Source organism: Pseudorasbora parva, chromosome 15, assembly GCF_024679245.1.
Source record: "Pseudorasbora parva isolate DD20220531a chromosome 15, ASM2467924v1, whole genome shotgun sequence".
In the NCBI taxonomy this organism is placed as follows: domain Eukaryota; kingdom Metazoa; phylum Chordata; class Actinopteri; order Cypriniformes; family Gobionidae; genus Pseudorasbora; species Pseudorasbora parva.
In genome coordinates, this window is record NC_090186.1 from 39,019,615 (window position 1) to 39,039,073 (window position 19,459).

The 19,459-nt window shown below is 37.3% G+C and overlaps 1 protein-coding gene across 3 annotated transcripts in view; it reads right to left on the bottom strand.

The window, feature by feature from the left end:
- The window catches only part of runx2b (RUNX family transcription factor 2b), a 179,759-nt gene that overhangs the window by 14,359 nt on the left and 145,941 nt on the right, over positions 1 to 19,459 (bottom strand). For all 3 annotated transcript variants that reach the window (XM_067418042.1, XM_067418041.1, XM_067418043.1), the window contains 3 exons: positions 18,410 to 18,666; positions 17,042 to 17,198; positions 13,148 to 13,252 (listed from right to left, as the gene is read on the bottom strand). In XM_067418042.1, the coding sequence (XP_067274143.1) occupies positions 13,148 to 13,252; positions 17,042 to 17,198; positions 18,410 to 18,622 (475 nt within the window). In that variant the 5' untranslated portion in view covers positions 18,623 to 18,666. The remainder of the gene's footprint in view (positions 1 to 13,147; positions 13,253 to 17,041; positions 17,199 to 18,409; positions 18,667 to 19,459) is intronic.

Consider the following 19,459-nt stretch of genomic DNA (forward strand, 5'->3'; position numbering starts at 1 on the left):
GAATGAATGATGAATAACTTAATTTCGTGAAAAATAAATTAATAAAAATGAAGTGCGTTTTAAGCAAAAATGCACTTCATTTTTTATCATTTGTGGATTGTGGAAAGTAAATTAAACTTTAAATAGGATAAGAAAAAAAAATTAAGAAAAAAAAACATGGTAGGAAAAAAAGTCTTTTTCCTACCATGCAGATGTTTTTAATTGTTTTTATGCATAAACTCACTTAATTCTAATTCATAAAAAAAAAAAAAATGCAAATGACATTTAAAAACGTTTAGATATTTGTACTGGAAAACAACACAAAATAGAGTAGGACATTTTTCCCCCCCGCAGTGTGTTTTAACAACTTAAGGTGCAAAAACCAGTTTGAAAACATTCATAATTTTTTCCCCCCATTTGGTTCCCCAAACGGTGCAGAGATGACATACTTCATCTTTAATTTCATGCACATCTTCTGTAAAACCATGAAAAACTATCGAGACACAATAATAAAGTATTTCACCACAATGAACACATTACAGCTAATGGAAAAATCATTAGCCTGACTCTGAGTGTAACTTCAGGACATTGTTATATTGAACTCCGCCTTTGAACTTACGAGCAATGTGACATATGTAAAAGCTAAAAGCTAGCATAACTCAACCTCCCAGGAAGTGCAGCATTTGAGCAAATCGTACCTTTTCACACAAAGCCAATTTGTCTGCTATAATTTTTTGTGACAAGCTGAATCCAGACAGTGGAACTGACATAAATCCTGCTGGGGAAATAAAATGGACAAAGATGTGCTTTGTGCGGCTCTATTTCACAGTGATTCATATGAAACACAATGTTCTGCGCTCGAGAGACAGCGGACGACTCTGATCACCAGTAAATTTAGTGTGTTCAATGTGCATCCGTACTGCTAAAGCCTCCCTGCAGTCAGGTTTCCAACGGGTGATATTTAAAAGATATTTAGAGAATCATCAGAGCATAAATTACATTAAGGCCACAAACAGGTAATGGGTACACCAGAGGTAAATTTGCAAACAATGGGAATTTTCAGCAAGACTTCTGGAATGTTAAGTAGCTTGTTTTTGATTCAGTCCGTGGAGAATATGTAGCCACCTCAGTTTGGATAATGTATCTGGTTACATTTGCTCGCCCAAGAATTATCTCTTGGGGGTGGGGGCAGCCAAGTGTTTAACGATCTGGGCTGCTAACACAAAGGTTTTAGGTTCAGTCCCAATGGTGTGGATAAACTACAAAACCAGGAACGAGTGTTAGAGAGATCACAAGCACCTCTGTACTGTTGAGCTCAACAGGTTGCTTCAGGGTAGCTGACACTGGAAGTCAGATCTGAATGAAGATCTGATAAAATAGGTCATGAATAATGCTCCCTCCCACATAATTATGTGAAAAGCTATGACAACATATAAGTTATGTTATTACATTTTTTTGTTGTTGAGAACAATTGTTGGCTGGAACTTTGGCCTTTTGGTTAGTGCATGTTGTGTCTGGTTTGCAAGATTTCCTGCTTTTGGCCCAGTTTAGACCTGGTTTTAAGATGCGTTTTGGTTGTTCAGACCACAGATGTACGAGGGGAGATTCCTGTTTACACCTGGGGTTTTAATTTGTCTCTTTTGTCCACTTTCAACCAGTTCTCTCCTGATTTCTTCAAAGGGTGCGGTTATGAGCAGGTAAATCTATGTTTTTATCTATTGGGCAAAATAAGTTTGCACAATTTACATAAGAACAGGAGATGACAGAAAAAATGAGAGCAGCAGATGAGCACATGAGCTTACTCTTATTCAGTGCTTGGCATGTTTTTCATCTTCAAAACAAACTTGGGTCTTCAGCAAACAAAAGTTTCAATCCCGTTTAGGTATTGCGCGCCCCATAACATTTAAGTGTTAGTTTAGTAGGCGGAGAGTATACGGTCTTTTGTGATTGTTCAAACGCATTCGACCCCATGAGCGAGTGTCGACACTACGAAAGCAATCCGGTCGAATGGAAGTGATCAACAGTGGACAAGCTCGAAACAGTTTAGACCCCGTTTATACCTGTATTTAGCATCGTCCACTTTTGATTAAAATCAACCAAATCGCATCTTAATACCAGGTGTAAACAGGGCTATACCTTCTTTCTCTTCTATTCCCTATCAATTTCTGTTGTCTCTATTTTTCAATAAATAAAAATGTGAATGCTAAAAGATAATGGCTAGGCTTAAAAATTACAAAAATTAAGCACTAAGGGGCCAGATTTACTAACAGCATGAGCAACTGCAAACCTTCTTTTAGTGTTAAAAAGTACTGTCAGGATTTACTAAAGACACGCAGTGATAACTTAGTGCTGAAAAGGAGCATATGCTTATACATTTGTAGGGAGCAAAATTGTGAGGAGTTTATTTAAAGTCAGGTGATTTACTAAGGTTTGCGCTAGTCGATTTACTGTCATTTGCGGCATTATTTACCTCCCCAAAAAGCATGTCTTAAACCACCCGATAACTGGTAGATTGTTTTATTTATTGTGGAAATGATTCGACTGCGTCTGCAGTTCTTTAATTTGTGCATCGTCAGTAGATCACGCACAACCTTTCACTCTCATCAGTGCTTGTTTGGAGTTGCGCTCTCATGCTCTGTTTAGTAAATCTGGCTCTATAACATGATTTTGAGACATTAAAAGTTATGCATGATGAAGACAGTTAGCTTCTTTCCGGGTCTGGGTTTGTCTCGTTCTGACGCTAGTAATCTCCACATTACTGATGACTTGTGAGTAGGGTTGTCAAACATACCAGTACTAGAACAAAATTTGATAGATTCAGCATTTCTGCAGTATTTATGTTTTGTATGACACATTCAGCCTTTAAAGTTTAATTAACTATTTAACATGAAAAAAGTTGAGATAACTCAAACAAAGTTTGTACAACCATTGATCATTGAATCCTAAGTTGAGAACACACAACATTTTCTACAGCTGGTTGCCTTAAACTTTAAAGTTTTTGCAACTTTTTTTTTCACAGTGTGGATATACTGGGTACCTGCTGACAGATGCTTTTTGTAAAAGCTTTCGTTTATGTTTGTTTAATGCTTTCTTAGCATCAAAGGTTTATCTTTACAGCATGTTTTTACAAGTGTTGAGCATTGTAGCCAGTCACATATCACATCTGTTGAGCGTGTCAACACAATAGCCAATCAGAGGTGCCAGTCAGTACCCTTCATTGGTTCAACGCGAGCTTGTGAATTCTTTCATTAAAAGTTACAAAGTGTAAACAATGTAAATAAGAGATTTATTGTACAATTAAGGCAGCTTTTTTAATCTAATGGGACTTTTCGCAAGATTGCAGAATTCAGTGAGCTTGTGCTTTAGAGATTATAAAGGGAGGCTCATCTTTTGCTTCTGTTTATTATCCCATTCACAATCTGAATACAAGTTTAGTTTTTCATGCTGCTATACAGTACTGACACCTGTATTTAAATTAAATTAAATGTACCAAAATTGGTACAGACTACTGACATTTTGGTACCGTGACAGCCCTACATGTGGGAGTAAATTAAATGAAACGTATAATAATGCTAAAATGATCCGGAAAAGCAATGCAGAATACAAATGCAAAATACAAACGTATAGATGTTAATTGATGTGTCTATTGTTGTGGCGTTGTTGCTGTTGTTAACTTGATAATAAGTGGCTGGTTGCAGATTTCCATGACTACTTTTTTTTGGGTGCATTTTTCAAAATTGGTGTTTTATGACACTTTCAGGATCCTGAAATATCTAAGTGACATACAATAAAGGAATGAGCCCAAGGACATCATCTGTATGAGGAGATGTATTTAAGAGAGCCAGGAAACCAGATGAAATCACTGCTGGAGGGAAAGTCCCAAAAATTCCTGTCATCCCCCAGCCAGAGGAGTGAGATTTTCGATAGCTAGCACTTCCCTGTCCAATCACAGAGCGGAAGCGCTAACACATTCATTCCAGATGTTTAAATGGCCCTGTGGGATGTGGCCCAGTCTCCAGCTGACACAGATCTTATCTCAGGTTGAGAATCACAGAGAAAGAGACTTATAATGGAGTAATTCCTGTTTTCAGGCTTCCTTTGATAACAGGGAGTCTTTATGGCCACATCAACTGATCCAAGAACAATGGATGAAAAAAAAAAATGAAATGAGTGTGAAATATGTGATCCGAGGGTTTTTGGACTAGTCGAAGAACAGCATGAAAGGCTGTTTAGACAAGGAAATCTAAATAAACATTGATGATCCGATAATGAATTCCGATGGTAATGAGCAATGGACACAGGAACTGATGAATTTAGGCCACAGTCAGTGTCAAGTAAACTGTGACTTGAAGGGAGATGCAATCAAAATGCCAAATGTCTACTAAATAACATTTAAAATTAAAAATAAAAATATATACCTATAAGTATATAATCTATATAACATATTAATATTTATTATTCATTTATATATATATATATATATATATATATATATATATATATATATATATATATATATATGTGAAAATCTTGCAGCGAATATTGTTTCAAAAAATAATAACTATTATTAATAATTGAGCAACAATAATTGATCATTAGATAGCTGCTTGCCAGTTAACATTCACTGCATACATTTGATCAGTTAATAGCATTACTAACTGCTGCAAGTGGCAACACAAGACTAAACATCATCTTTCAAAATACTAATCTCACATGTCAAAACTCAGCATTCCTGGTCCGAACATCGCACTTTCTGCAACTAACAGCACTGGTGTTTAGGTCAGTGATAAACCCTTTGCACTGACTGAAGAACTTAAAAAAAAAAAAAAAAAAAAAAAAATTCCAGCACAACAACAAGATTTTCCAGGATATTTTCTCTAATTTTCCATGTGTTTTCCAGGACTGGAAATTTGTCATCAATTCCAGGACGAGTAGGAACCCTGAAATTAGTATTTGAGAGAAGTCTAAAAGAACCCGAGACATCTTCTGTCTCCGTCAGTGATGCCGTTTCCCCCAAAACAAATATTCGTACATGACATCACTGTGGGCGAGGCAAAGGTCACAAAAACATCTGCTGAACGTCATTCTAACGTTCGACAGGGAATGTTTTAGAGACATCTTACAGATCTTTCACATCGAATAGACGTCCGGACGACGCACACACGCTAGATGGGGCAGCCCGGAAATTATGGAAATCCATCACCGGCCGTCATCAACAGGCTTTTTGAGAAAGTCAGCGGAAGAACGGAATAAACTGGAAAAGAAAATCCGAGAAAGAGAGAGGGGAAGGAGAAAAGGAAAGTGGGAGGAAAAAGCCAGGCCGTTGTGGAGTATTGCCAGGTGTCTGTGTGGTCTTTACATTTCAGCATTTAGGAGGAACGCCAAGCAGGGAAGGGGTACAAACACACACACACAAGACGCGCAAGGCCCTCGGCCCTTTTCAAACCGCAGGCACACTTCTTCATCACCTCCATGCGGATATGAAAGCAGTGTGACTCGGAACAGGGCGCCATCGGTATTTCTCGACTTCTAATGATGCAGCACTGATATACGCAGCAAATATCCCAGCCAAACGCAAACACACACATCCTGAGCCCGCGACCTCGGTGGTTGGCACCTTCACACGCAGCCTGAACGGATCGAGCCTGCGGTTCTGCTTTTCTCTTCTTCTCCTCTCTTGTTTTGGTTGGTTTTATGTGAGCAGTTCCCATTGTAAACTTAACTCGCCCCAAAGTGACGCCTCTGCTAAGTGAAACCGACTTCTTTTTACATTTATTGTAAGCTTAAATAATGTCTATCAGTCTTGTGTGGTCTGTTTTGAAAGGAGTGCCGCGCGACGCGCCAAATCTGGTGTTTTTTTTACTGTAATATCAGCTGCTGTTATTGCTAAGGCTAAATTATTATCCCCTTTCAACTTGTTGATGTGTGAGATTGTCAAAACAATGAGACTCGTGTGTCAGATTTGGGATTTTTAGCTTCAAGCAAATTCGCTTGAAAGGGGATTTTGAGCAGATTTACTTGCGGTCTCTGTGACTTCTTACAGTTGTGCCGTTTGACTGCTGTGATTGAGCTGTGGAAAGACAAAGATGCATAGAGCACTTCCTAAAGGTGTTACACAGAGTGACAGTCTAACATTGAATCCGTAATTACACGGGCCCCCAGTGCAGGTATGTTAGTTTAACCAGCTCCACCCCGACCATTAGATCAAATGACGCTTAATGAGTGCTATTATACACACACAACCATCCACACACATCCACACACACGTTGTGTTTTCATGTTTTATGGGGACTTTTCATTCAGTATAACTTTTATACTGTACGAACTATATAATCGATCCTCTAATCCCAAATCTATCCATCACAGAAAACTTTCAGCATTGTTACATTTTAAAAAAAAACATAATTTAGTCTGATTTATAAACCGTTTTCCTGATGAGGACTAAAAAATATCCCCACAAGTACAAGTATTTTTGTATATTGCCATAGTTTCGGGGACATTTTGCCCTCATATCATAGGGCTTACCCAGTGGTGTAGTCTAGTTTTTTGTAATGAGTACTCATACTCACCGGTCCCAGAGCGACACCCCATAGACACCACCACACTCACTAATGCATACATGTAATTGAGAGCATTCTGAAAGATTGCTTATGAGTTATAAACATGTCAATTTACTATAAGGCAACACAAGAGCCAATGACAGTTACAGCTGAGGACACTGGACTGATATTCTGATATTCTGTATAGTGTTAATCACCATCTAACTCAGCCGGTTAAAAGCTACATTTGATCTTAGATGTTTTATGAATATGGTCCCTGCAGGACCGGTTTAATCAGCCGATTTTTAATACACATTTAAGTGTGCAAGTTGCAACTATTATTATCAATAATGGAGGCTTATCAGTAGCATTATTAACAATGAACATTATCACCAACACTCATTCATCACAGAACGGCACAAAAAGTGGTCCATATCTTCTAAAGCACTTTTTTAAAATAATGTTTTAATAGATAATATCCATATTGAGATTATTCATTGTACAGCCCTACTTTTGATTTCGTTCAAAAATGGTCAAATTCTGTGATGTTCTGCTTTATTAGTTCCATTTATGATTTCGTCATTCGACACGGGGAATTTATGAATGAAAGTCTGAAAGATGTGTCACAAAACAATGTTGATGGTGGGTAAAGAAATCCTTGACCTTTCCTAGTGTGTGTACTGCGTATACTTGTGTCTCACGTAGACTACACCAATAGGTTTACCTGGACCACATATACATACACAGGTTGTGTTTTCATGTTTTATGGGGACTTTCCATAGACATAAACATTTTTATACTGTACAAACTGTATATTCTACCTTACCCCCGAACCCTAATCATCACAGATGATTCTCTATGACTTATAAGCTGTTTTTCTCATGTAGAGAGGAAGACATTTCCCCACAAGAATAAGGAATTTTCATCCAGCAGCATCAATGTCATGGGTTTGATTCTAAGGGAACAGACATTTCATATGGCAAAAGATAGAAAAGCACAATGTAATACACATTATATTGCATTGTAATCCGTACACAGAACACGATTTCCACAAAAATATAAGGCATAATAACTGTTTTAAGCATTGACAATACTAAGAAATTATTTTAAGCACCAAATTTGGGTTGTGTACATTTTATGTACAGCAAGTTACATCCTATTAGAATGATTTCTGAAGGATCATGTGACACTGAAGACTGGAGTAATGATGCTGAAAATTCAGCCATGATCACAGAAATTTTGAAAACAATTATTTAAATTCTTATATTATTTCACATTATGTCACTACTGTAAAATATAACTCTTACATGATGTATTTCTGAACCAGTAAATGCAGTCTCAAATGAGCACCAAAAATCATCAACCACAAACTTTTAAACGGTATTGTATATATAGGCTTTTTTTTTTTAACTAGTATTTTATGTTAAACAAATTCAATTGGAAGAAATAAAGTGCAAAAGTGTCAAACTAATTAATAAATGTAGAACCAATGAACTTGCATCTTAAAAATTATACTGTATTTTGTGGTTGTAAGTAAAAAAAAAAATGTTTTATTCCGTTCAGATGTTTGTCAGCTTACAGAACGGCAGCCATTTAGCATCAAGTAGCTAAGACATATCCCTGATTCTCATTCTTGCAATAACCTTTAAAATAACAAAAACTCTCTCCATAATTCGATTCAAATGTTAAGACAGCGTTCACTGTTATGATACAACTACAATAAAAAACAGGTGTACGGACTTGAGCTGAGCACTTCTGGCTAAGAGAAAAACCCATGTGTGTGCCAATCAAGAAGCAAACTCACTGAGAGACGTCTGTCACAGAGAAATGCTCAACGCTCTCGTTGTCTAGCGCTTTCCTGGCCCTATTGATTCACAGTTCATATGGCACCCATCAAGATCTATTAAATACACAAACACATTAATACACTTCCTGTACTGGATATCAGCCTCAGAATGAGGCCTGTGTGGCAGACGAGGAAAAACATGACCCAAACGGGCATTGCAGCCACCTGTACTGGACATAATGAGGATATTTTGACTGAAATAATAATAATTTTATGTACAAAAACACGTTACAGTTATTTCTATGATTCTCCGAATATATAAACACACGGAGATGTTCCATCAGGACATTCTGACAGCACACTGTAGGCATTGTCTGAACGTGCGAGACGGGCCTCTTCCCAAATTACCTGCTCATTAACACCAATTTGAGGTTTAATGAGGCAGAATTGTAAATGAGGCGTTCTTCGATAAAATCAGTGCGGAGTGAGAAATGTGAAATTATTAAGAGGGCACGTGTGATTAGTCCCATAAGGATCGCACGGACATCTGCACAGGCTCAGAGCGCAGGTGAAGTTTGACCAAGACTTTTATTCCTGGCTTCATTTATTTCCCACTTTTCTTTGCTTAATTAATGCCATAGCTGCATGTGTTGCATGACTGCTCTCTCTTTGGATTGCAGTAAGTGTTCAGAATGTTTCCAAACACCTGTTCTTGTATAGCAGATGCTTCAAGCCTTTGATGCTTTTGTATTTAAATTGTGTCTATACTGGCCGCGTCGCAAAGCTTAAGAAGCTCACTTGTTTCCTCGATCAAGCAATGACTTGTAGGCGGTGTCCGAAATCGGCCACTACACCCTTAAAGGTGCACTATGTAGTATTTTTGCAGTAAAATATCCAAAAACCACTAGGCCAGTGTTATATATTTTTTTCAGTTGAGTACTTACAATATCCCAAATGTTTCCAACTATTTGTAAATTGTGAGAAAATTGCTATTTTAACCAAGGACCCGGGATGTCTGAGGGAGTTGCCCTGTCAAATTTGTCATATCTGCGTTACTCTCTGTTTCCGGTTTTATTCTGCAGAAGCACTTTACTCTTAGCAGTGTGAAAAAGCAGCCACTGAGCGAACACACAGAGTAACGTCATAACATCATTTAAAAAACACTCAAATGTATCTAATATGATAAACAGAGCTGCGTTACCTCATACTCATGACCGGAAAAGCGGAAATAGCGTCAGCGACTGTGTCCCGTCATAATAAAAGTCCTGCTGCTCGCGAGCCGTGTGTTGCGTAACAATCGCTCCAGCAGCCGTGCTCAGCTCCTCAACACTCGGTCCTGCTCCGCTTCATTCTACAGTAACGTTAATAGCCATATCCATGTACAAAATCTCTGCCCGAGTCCTATTTTCCACCGGCTGTGAGGTGAAGACCACGTCCCAAGATGCTGCGCTCAAACATTTGGCCGCCATCAAACTACGCCTTTGTTTTGAATAGGCGCCCTCTAGTGGATGGAAAAGTGGCACAGTGCACCTTTGAATATGGCGCTATTTGATGGGACAGACATTTGTACTGGTGTCCGAAACCATAGTGGACGTTATTGAGTTTACTCATTCAATCCCACAATGCACCGCAATGATGAGTGTACAACCAATGTACACTCTAGAGAATTAGATGCTAGAGAATACCCACAATGCACTGTGATGGTCGTGCCAAATGAATTCCATCATCTCATTAGAAGTCGTTGCCTGCTGCTGAATCCTCCAACCATCCATTTTCCAAACCGCTGGTCCAATGTGGCCACAGAGTAATATCATACAGGTATAAATTTGTTTTTAATATATTATTGTTTAATTATGGTTTATACATGCTATTTTCCATTACAGAGTTCAAGGTAAATCTTTTCATTACTATTGGAGCTGCCAGTTTGGTAAGTTTCAAATGATTATTAAACAGCAAGCACAAACTATGCAAAAGCGGCAGCCCTTCCAGCGCATTCAGTTTCCAAATTCACTCATTCTGTTTTCATTTACTACTTCAAGTGAACTATATTAGTATTGTAGGGCGATTTTGAACACAGTCGTAGTGTTTGCGCATAAAGGCATCACAAAAAACGAATTTCAGACAGACTTCTGAGGCAGCGTAACGCTTTAATGACCTACAGCAAAATAGAGAGCTTTGGTGGTAACTACGAAAGTCATTACTCACTACAAATGACATTAAAAGGGGGAAAAGTAAATGTACATTTATACAAATGGACCACCAACCGCAATTTTCAGAAGCCATATACATTTTTTAGCTCAACTGTCACATAATGGAACACACAGGATTGTGGGATATCAAAGGCAGGGAAGGATACATCTTTGCTGCCTTAATAAATCCATCAGATGGAAGTGTCTCAGTAGACAGGACGTGACATGATCAGTGGATTCGGACATGGCATGTTGCCTTATGTATGCTGCATTTTTCAGATTTCAGACACAGCCACTATCTTCCCAAAAATATGGCATATTATCTTTTTTTTTTTTTTAAAGGTACAAAATGTCCAAATGACATGTTGCTCACTGTGTTAGATCAATTGCATTCATGTTTAATTCAGGCAAGTGGCGTCTAGTTACTCTATGTGGTTGGAAAGGAAAGGTCAAGTCCAGGTTATTGCATTATGGGACCCATTCAATAATAATAAAAAATACATTCAATTTTAGCGTCATAAGGTCATGTGGCATACTAGTGTTTGAAACATTTAACGCTGCATACTACGTCACATAAATCTTTTAAAAACATAAGCAGTGTACAGACAATACTGTGCAATATATGCACTAAACGTTAAAACTGTGGAATGTGAAATCTTTCGGTCCGACAGAGTCGTGGTATTCTTAATTGCCATCGGACAGCATATTGTAAGCCGAGACAGGAGCTTTACGATATCAGAGCAGCGCTACACAAAAAGCCACGCGTAAAAGACCTCCGGTCGGTCGACCCTTTCATCTGTTCCTGCGCACAATAACACGGCCTGCAAGCCTTTCAAAAACTTCACTTATAGATAAGGCAGAAATAGAGGAAGTCTTCAACATCAAAGACGAGGCCTGCAGTTGCTAGAGGCCATTGTAATACAATGAAGAATCAAGACCATATACAGCCGTTGTGTCAAAGTGCCTCTAAATACTAGGACCATATGTGTTCATTGAGAAGAGTCTGAAAGTCAGAGAGAAAAAGAGAGGCAGAAATGTTGTTAGGGATGTGATAGGCTTGATTTCTAAGCCAAGACGAAAGTATATATTTTTCATAATAAAGTAAAACAGCTGCTTGCCAGACCAGTTGGCACTGACAGATGTAGTAGATTTTTTTCAATGTTTTATAAGTGCCATTAAAACGAGCTGATGCAAGCACAATGTTACGTGGTAGAACCTCTGTACAGACGCACACACAGACAGCTGATTAAGATCACACTGACAGACCAGCCGGCTACCAGAAACAACTTGTGTGAAAAGTGTGAATTCTCTAGTCAAAACGAACCGCTTATTATGTTGGTGCACATGCTCGGTCGTATTGTACACAATTCATTGCAGTTTCCCACAGGAGTATATGTTGGAGAAAATAAATAAATAAATAAATAAATAAATAAATAAATAAATAAATAAATAAATATATATTCGTTCATATATATATAAATAAATGCTTAAATCAAATATTTTTATCATAATCATTAATCGGTCATTTTTTGTACATGTTATTAAAATAATATTTAATATTTAAATAAATAATATTTTAAAATAAAAATAAAATATCTCAAAAATACTTAAATAAAATATGTATTAATTAAAGTGAATATGTATTAGTCAGTAAGTAAGTAACAATATAAAATGTTTAAATATTAAAATATATATTTTTATTTAATATTTGAAGATTACGAATATTTGAAGGGAATTGGAAAAACATGCACTGTTCACAATAAGCATATTAATATCTGTTTTATAATTTAATATTAATATATAAATATGCAAAAATATATCTTTTATATATAATATTTAGATTTATGTTAACTTTAAAACTATCACAACAAAACTCTAAATTTTTTCAACTGTATGTCACTTCATATAAACAACTAGTCAGAACAAACTGAACTCAGTTTCACTAACCTTACAAACCTGTAGACGTCACAGTAATGGCACTCGACTCATTTTAAGTAGGACACGATAATCTGCAGTTCAGTATGTTAGACTACCGATTCATTGAGGAAGTGAGCTGTCTGACTGATTCAGTCTTTGATTAAAAATGTTTCAACTGGCTCAACTGATTCATTGAAAGAACTAAATCTAGTGATTCGTTCATGAACTGGAGTGCACATGCTATGTGAAGATTTTCCTCTCTCGTCACACAAGTTCACAACTTTGCAATGCATTCAATTATTCCACTGAATATCCCATTTCTCTCAGAAATTATAGTAGGCCTATATCCAGTGAATTAGTCATGGAAGGGATTGTGGTAGTGTTTCATATTTTTAAACATAAAACTGAAACATCACAACTATAGTTTTAAGTTAAACAGAAAATATTAATTGCGGAAAGTAACATGTTATTTTTGACAGCCCTAATAGCAATCCTGAATCCAAGTCTCCAGTCTGTTCAAAGCGAAATTAAAGTCATCAGTCTGTCTACCCACAGAGAATTTCTACAAACCGATTGAGGCAGAAATCAGAAAATCAATCAATCAATCACTAGCACATGCACCGAATGACCGCGAGTCTTTGATGAGGTGTGATTGCGGCCCAACGGAGAGGTGGACGTGATGACAGGCCTCGTGGATGTGGTTAGTCACAGCCGTATGTAATATAAGGTGTACTCACTCCTGGGCTCCCGCGGTCCGTCCACCGTGACCTTAATGGCTCTGTGGTAAGTGGCCACTTGCGGTGGGTTTGTGAATACTGTAATCGTCAGGGTGAAGCTCTTCCCTGTGCAAACACAGAAACATTTAAGGGCTTTACTCAGTGTCAAAGCATAGACTGAGCTCATTGAGCTTATAATGCTGGGATATTTAAAGATTTCGCTATTAGCAATAATGACTTCAGCATCGTCTTGGACTACCTTTTGTTGCTCTCAGAATCGAAATCATAAACAGGACAGTGGGCTGCTGGGAAATTGTGCAACGCTACGATGTGGCATCAGCAATCTAGACAGCTCGCTTCCCTAAACACTGTTTCCAGACAATTTGTGCTCTCTGGCGGTTTAACACGGGGGAACAAGGGATTAACATGACGCTCCAATGGTTCCTACTCATGAATGCCCCTGGTTTGCTGGGGAGACAGGAAGTAGTGGGTGGAATACTTTGGCAACGCTGGGAAACAGCTGGCAAGACGCGTGGAATCTCAGCACCACACAGCAGCACAGATCTGCTGACGCTGATTTCAGAAGACTTGTGATCATAAAACATAATTAAATACGACCAAATGGCTCTCATAATGTAAAAATAATTTGAACATATTGGTAATACAATATATGGCACGTCATCATGCCCTGGAATCTTCTGAAAATCAAATAAATCACAAGTGTCCAAAATCATGAAGCTTTAAGAATCAAGGAACCCACTAATCTTTTTATAGAGTGTACAAGTTAGCTAAAAAAATGTATATTAAATTTAGTAAAGTGTGTAATTCTTCACTTTTCCCCATGCAGAGACGACATTAAATAATTAATAATAGATATTTGCAGGTTGGTCGGTCAAAAACAAAAGCAGAAAAAAAAGATTTTGCCTCAACCAATGGTATGAGTTTGGGGGCGTGGCTATCTGTTTGACTGACTTTTTCAGTGGCGATGATTACGGAAGTCATTTTTCCATTTATATCTCCTATATGGATTTTAAAACTAGTCTTTGTTAAAGCATTTTAAGCCATGAACCAAGCCAATCAGCAATGAGGTTAATCATAACATTGCAAACTTCGATTTTGAAGCAAAAAAGGTACAAGACGGTTTACTTAACGGCTTTAGTGAAGGAAAAACTACAAATCCATGATGCACTGTGAATAGCATAATTGGATTAAAAAAGATAAAGAAATATCAAACCACTCATTTAAAATTGTATATTATAATTATAAAAAAACAATGAAGTTTATTGGGCAGCATGCATATATATATATACACAAATATTTAAGTATTTTGAGGGGGCAAAGGGAGACCGACTCATTCACAGTGCTTCATGGGAGTGGGCGGAGCTAAAGAGCTTGTTGTGACTCTTATTGGTGGAATTTTTCTGTACAGCATCATGGCTAATGTAGTTTATAACCAAGATTGTTAAACACAATTATTTAAAAAATATGCTGAAATAAGGTTGACCTTAGCAGAAACAAATACCATTGATTAACAACCTCATAGCCTACGGTAGGACTGTCTTTAAAGGTTTATAAATTATCGTTTATATTCAAAGGAGAAAATGATTGGCATTTTTACTTCCGGAGCTTGACTGTTGCTCTCTATGGCAGACAGGAAGAATCATTATTTTTTTACAAAATTTCATCTAGTGAAAAAATAATCTGAGCGATATGCAAAATTATCCAATACACAAAACACTGCTACGCAGGCACCTACCTAATCTGCTGTGGATGATATGAGAAACCTTAGTGCAGAAAGCACACAGACCTGTAATTTAATGAGTGCATTTTTACCGCCAATGTGGTGATGTGGTTTCACAACGGTGTTGGCTCGTAACTGATAGCTCAGTACACAGACTGACTATAATTATTCTAAGAATGTCATGCGTCCCTGTGTGACCGCGTGCCTCTGTTACCAAATCTCCCTGGAGGATTTCTCCACATGACATTGTGCAAGTGTACATAAACCCAAAATGATTAAGCTTGATAAAAAAAACGCATGGTGTGATATCATCATCTAGAATATGGTTAGCCTGTGTAAACAGTAGTAAACTTGTATAAAATGCATCGTTTGGACAAGCTTGACTGAAATTGAGTTTCTCATGATGTTCAAAACCATATGATGTAAAAGTTTAAGTAAAATACTTTAAATTAAAAAATATAATTTGGTCTTAAATAATGTGTGTACTATAATTGTGCATTTTAATAATACAAAATGATTACAAAACTGAATGAGTTGGACTAGATAGGGTTTGATAAGAAAGATGATTTGTTTACCACATAATTCCATCACTCTCACATTTTTTTCCACCACTATGTTCCCTTAAGGGCTCTGGAATATTGAAAACACAAAAGCAATAATAAAAAAGGTAAATATTTTGATTGCAAAATGTTTGCGTTCCTTTGAGTAACTTTATGTTTATTTGCTAAATGTTTGCGGTCTCCCGAGAAACTGTACGTTTGATTGCAAAATGTTTGCGTTCTTCCAAGAAACTTTACGTTTAATTGCAAAATGTTTGCGTTCTTCCAAGAAACTTTACATTTAATTGCAAAAAGTTTGCGTTCCCTCAAGAAACGTTACGTTTGATCTCAAAATGTTTGCGTTCCTTTGAGTAACTTTATGTTTAATTGCAAAATGTTTGCGTTCCCTCAAGAAACTTTACGTTTGATCGCAAAATGTTTGCGTTCCCTCAAGAAACTTAATGTTTAATTGCAAAATGTTTGAGTTCCCTCAAGAAACTTTACGTTTGATTGCAAAATGTTTGCGTTCCCTCAAGAAACTTTACGTTTGATTGCAAAGTGTTTGCGTTCCCTCAAGAAACGTTATGTTTGATTGCAAAATGTTTGTGTTCCCTCAAGAAAATGTACGTTTGATTGAAAAATGTTTGCGTTCCCTCAAAAAACGTTATGTTTGATTGCAAAATGTTTGCGTTCCCTCAAGAAACTTTACTTTTGATTGCAAAATGTTTGCGTTCCCTCAAGAAACGTTACGTTTGATTGTAAAATGTTTGAGTTCCCTCAAGAAACTTTACGTTTGATTGCAAAATGTTTGAGTTCCCTCAAGAAACTTTACGTTTGATTGCAAAATGTTTGAGTTCCCTCAAGAAACTTTACGTTTGATTGCAAAATGTTTGCGTTCCCTCAAGAAACTTTACATTTGATTGCAAAATGTTTGCGTTCCCTCAAGAAACTTTACGTTTGATTGCAAAATGTTTGCGTTCCCTCAAAAAACGTTATGTTTGATCGCAAAATGTTTGCGTTCACTCAAGAAACTTTACGTTTGATCACAAAATGTTTGATTCCCTTAAGAAACTTAAGTTTGATCGCAAAATGTTTGCATTCCTCCAATAATTGTTTTTATTATTTGCAAAATGTTTGCGCTACTCTAAGAAAATTTACATTTGATTGCTAAATGTTTGTGCTCCCCCAAGAAATTACATTTATTTGCAAAATGTTTGCGCTCTTCCAAGAAAATTTACATTTGATTGCTAAATGTTTGCGCTCCCATGAGAAACTTTACGTTTGATTGCAAAATGTTTGTGTTCCCTGATTGCAAAATGTTTGTGCTCCCTCAAAAAAATTTCACTCGCAAAATTACTTATTTTTCCTCTCATATATTTTATATTTTTATATCACTATATTTTTTTCCACCACTTGTCCCCTTAAGGGCTCCGTAATATTAAAAACATTAACGCAGTAATAATAAAAAAGGTGTGGCCAAACATTTGATTGACAGTTAAGCTAATTTAAATTTTCTGTACAAATGCAAACCATCCTGTATATAAATACATTCCCAGCGTAACCTGCATGATAAGGGATTTAAATAATTTCAACTATCCGTAAACCTTCTAAATATTTATCAAAAAGTGGACTGACCTCTTCCGCTTCGGCCCACAAAGCGCAGGTCGTTGAAGCGGGCCACCTGGTTCTTCATAACTCCTGAGGCATTCCTGAGCTCAGCTGAATAATTCTCATCATTCCCAGCCATCACTGTGACCACCGTCCCATCAGAAACCTCTCCGAGGGCCACCACCTGCGGACAGGACCGTGATGCAATGGTTCAAACAGTGCATGTGTGCATATGCAAGATGTTCTGTTCAGCAGCTTTTTTAGACAGCTATGACTTCTGATTATTATTTAATAGCAGGATTTCATGTAAACAACATCTGTGTGTATTTATGCAGATTTGAGATTTTTTATGGATTCAAGTTTTAATGGATATCAATGCATAAATGAAGCTAAAAAGGTCCTGGCATAAAAATAAGAAATATGATGTATTAAATAATTTGTTGCATGTGCTTGTGTGACTATCTATCATTATCGTTATTAAACATTTTAAAATGAGTTTACACAAGACTGCATTTCAGTATCAGTACAGTGGCTAGATGAACCAGCATATTGCACCTGAAGCGATATATTGGCATACGATCATGGAATTCTATTCCATCATTACTAATCTAGCTACTAATCTGGCAATTACCTAATAGCTAACCACACCTGCACAGGCCTGACTATAAAACATGAGCCAAGAGCAATGATTCTGCCACAGGCCAGAATTACACATCAAACAGTGAATAATGCCAGAGCAATTTCATAATTTCTTATTAAATGAAGATTTGTTCCAGTAAAGTCTACTCTGCTATTAAGAAAATAAATGCTGTTCACACACTCTTACTAGAGTATCAATAGTACAAAGGCATGATTCAGTCTACTGACACAGTAACTATCCGTGACAAATTAACAAAACAGACACATTCAGCAAAACTGACAGAAATTAATCAAATGATATGAAGTACTTTTTATATAAATTAAAGGTGATGGGTCCTTATGGATAGCAAAGAAATAAGAATTATCAATAATAAATAACAATTACAATATAACCATACAAGTAATATGGATCCCAGCACATCCTAAACTAAAAAAGGTGCTTGTTAATTAAATATGATTATTAAAGCTGTTAAATATATTTTATTAAATTAGGACATTCAACTATGTTACATTAATTCCCTTCTCTTTTTTTCAGTACAGGCTTAAGTGTTAAAACTGCATAAAAATTCAATACTTTTTCACTTGACTAAGAAGACCTAAAAAAAAAAAAAAAACGCGCAACAATCGTCCAAACACTTTACAATACAGCCAGTGTCCATGTTACATATATAACCCGTCAGTCTAATAAATTACTATAATTTGTGTAGCCATGACTAACGCATTTTCCAAGACGCACATTTAAACACAAGTTCTTACCTTAAACGCCACCGGTAGGGTTTTATTACACCTCCAATGAGAAGGCAAAACCGAGCAGAGAAAGTTTGGACTGTCGGTCCGAACCAGTTCGGCGGGGTGGTCGGCGATGATCTCGGCCATGGAGCGGTTCTCTTGCGCGCGGAGTCTTGGCACCACCGCGCTGTCCTGCTGCTGCTGCTGCTGCTGTCCTGCGCTCGGGTTCACATCATTCATCTTCACCGACACCGGCGGACTGAACCTCCGGCCAGCGCTGGGATCTACGGGAATGCGCATCACAACAGTCTAAATTAGCCGTTTAGACTAACGTGTGTCCTGTGTTTGCGTAGAAGGAGCGCCGCCAGTCCCTCTCCGTGCGCTCAGCGCTGCAGTCTGATGAGTTTGGGAAGTGCTGCGGGTTACACACACTCAACCAGACTTCAATTGGCGCTTTGCGCGCAGTCGTCATTAACTACGTTTCCTGTATTAAAAGGCGCTTAATACATCGCCACAAGCTGAATGTGTACGGCTTGGTCAGGTCTCTGAAAAGGTTTTAAGATTATATGAATCTTATCACAGCGGATTAGACAACATTTCTACAAACGAAATCAGAAAACGTAGGTGTTAGTAGCGGCACTAGAGCGCGCTGGCACGCAGTCGGATAAAGACGTACACCAGCCTACAGACAGTCGGATTTCATTGCATATAAACAATATCTGTTATATTAACATGATAATAAATATAAGGCAGTGTTTTGTCTCTGCTGTGTAGGATCAGTGAAGTTCCCTGGAGAGCGCAGGATCAAATTAAGCTGTAAGGATGAAAAGAGCTCAGGAGGCGAAATGTTTGTTGCTTCCAGTGTGGTTGGTCTTTGAAGACAAGGATTTCTCTTTTTTGTGGTTCATATAGTTCCAGCATCATGCAATCATTAAAGTGATGCCACTCCCGGTCACCTCAAAAAATTTCAACTGAAACTCAACATTAATCATGCATATATTGTGCCTGTGAAAGTTTAAAACTGCATCGATATTATCACTTGTGTCTGAATGGAAACCAGGGGAAATTCTTGAATAG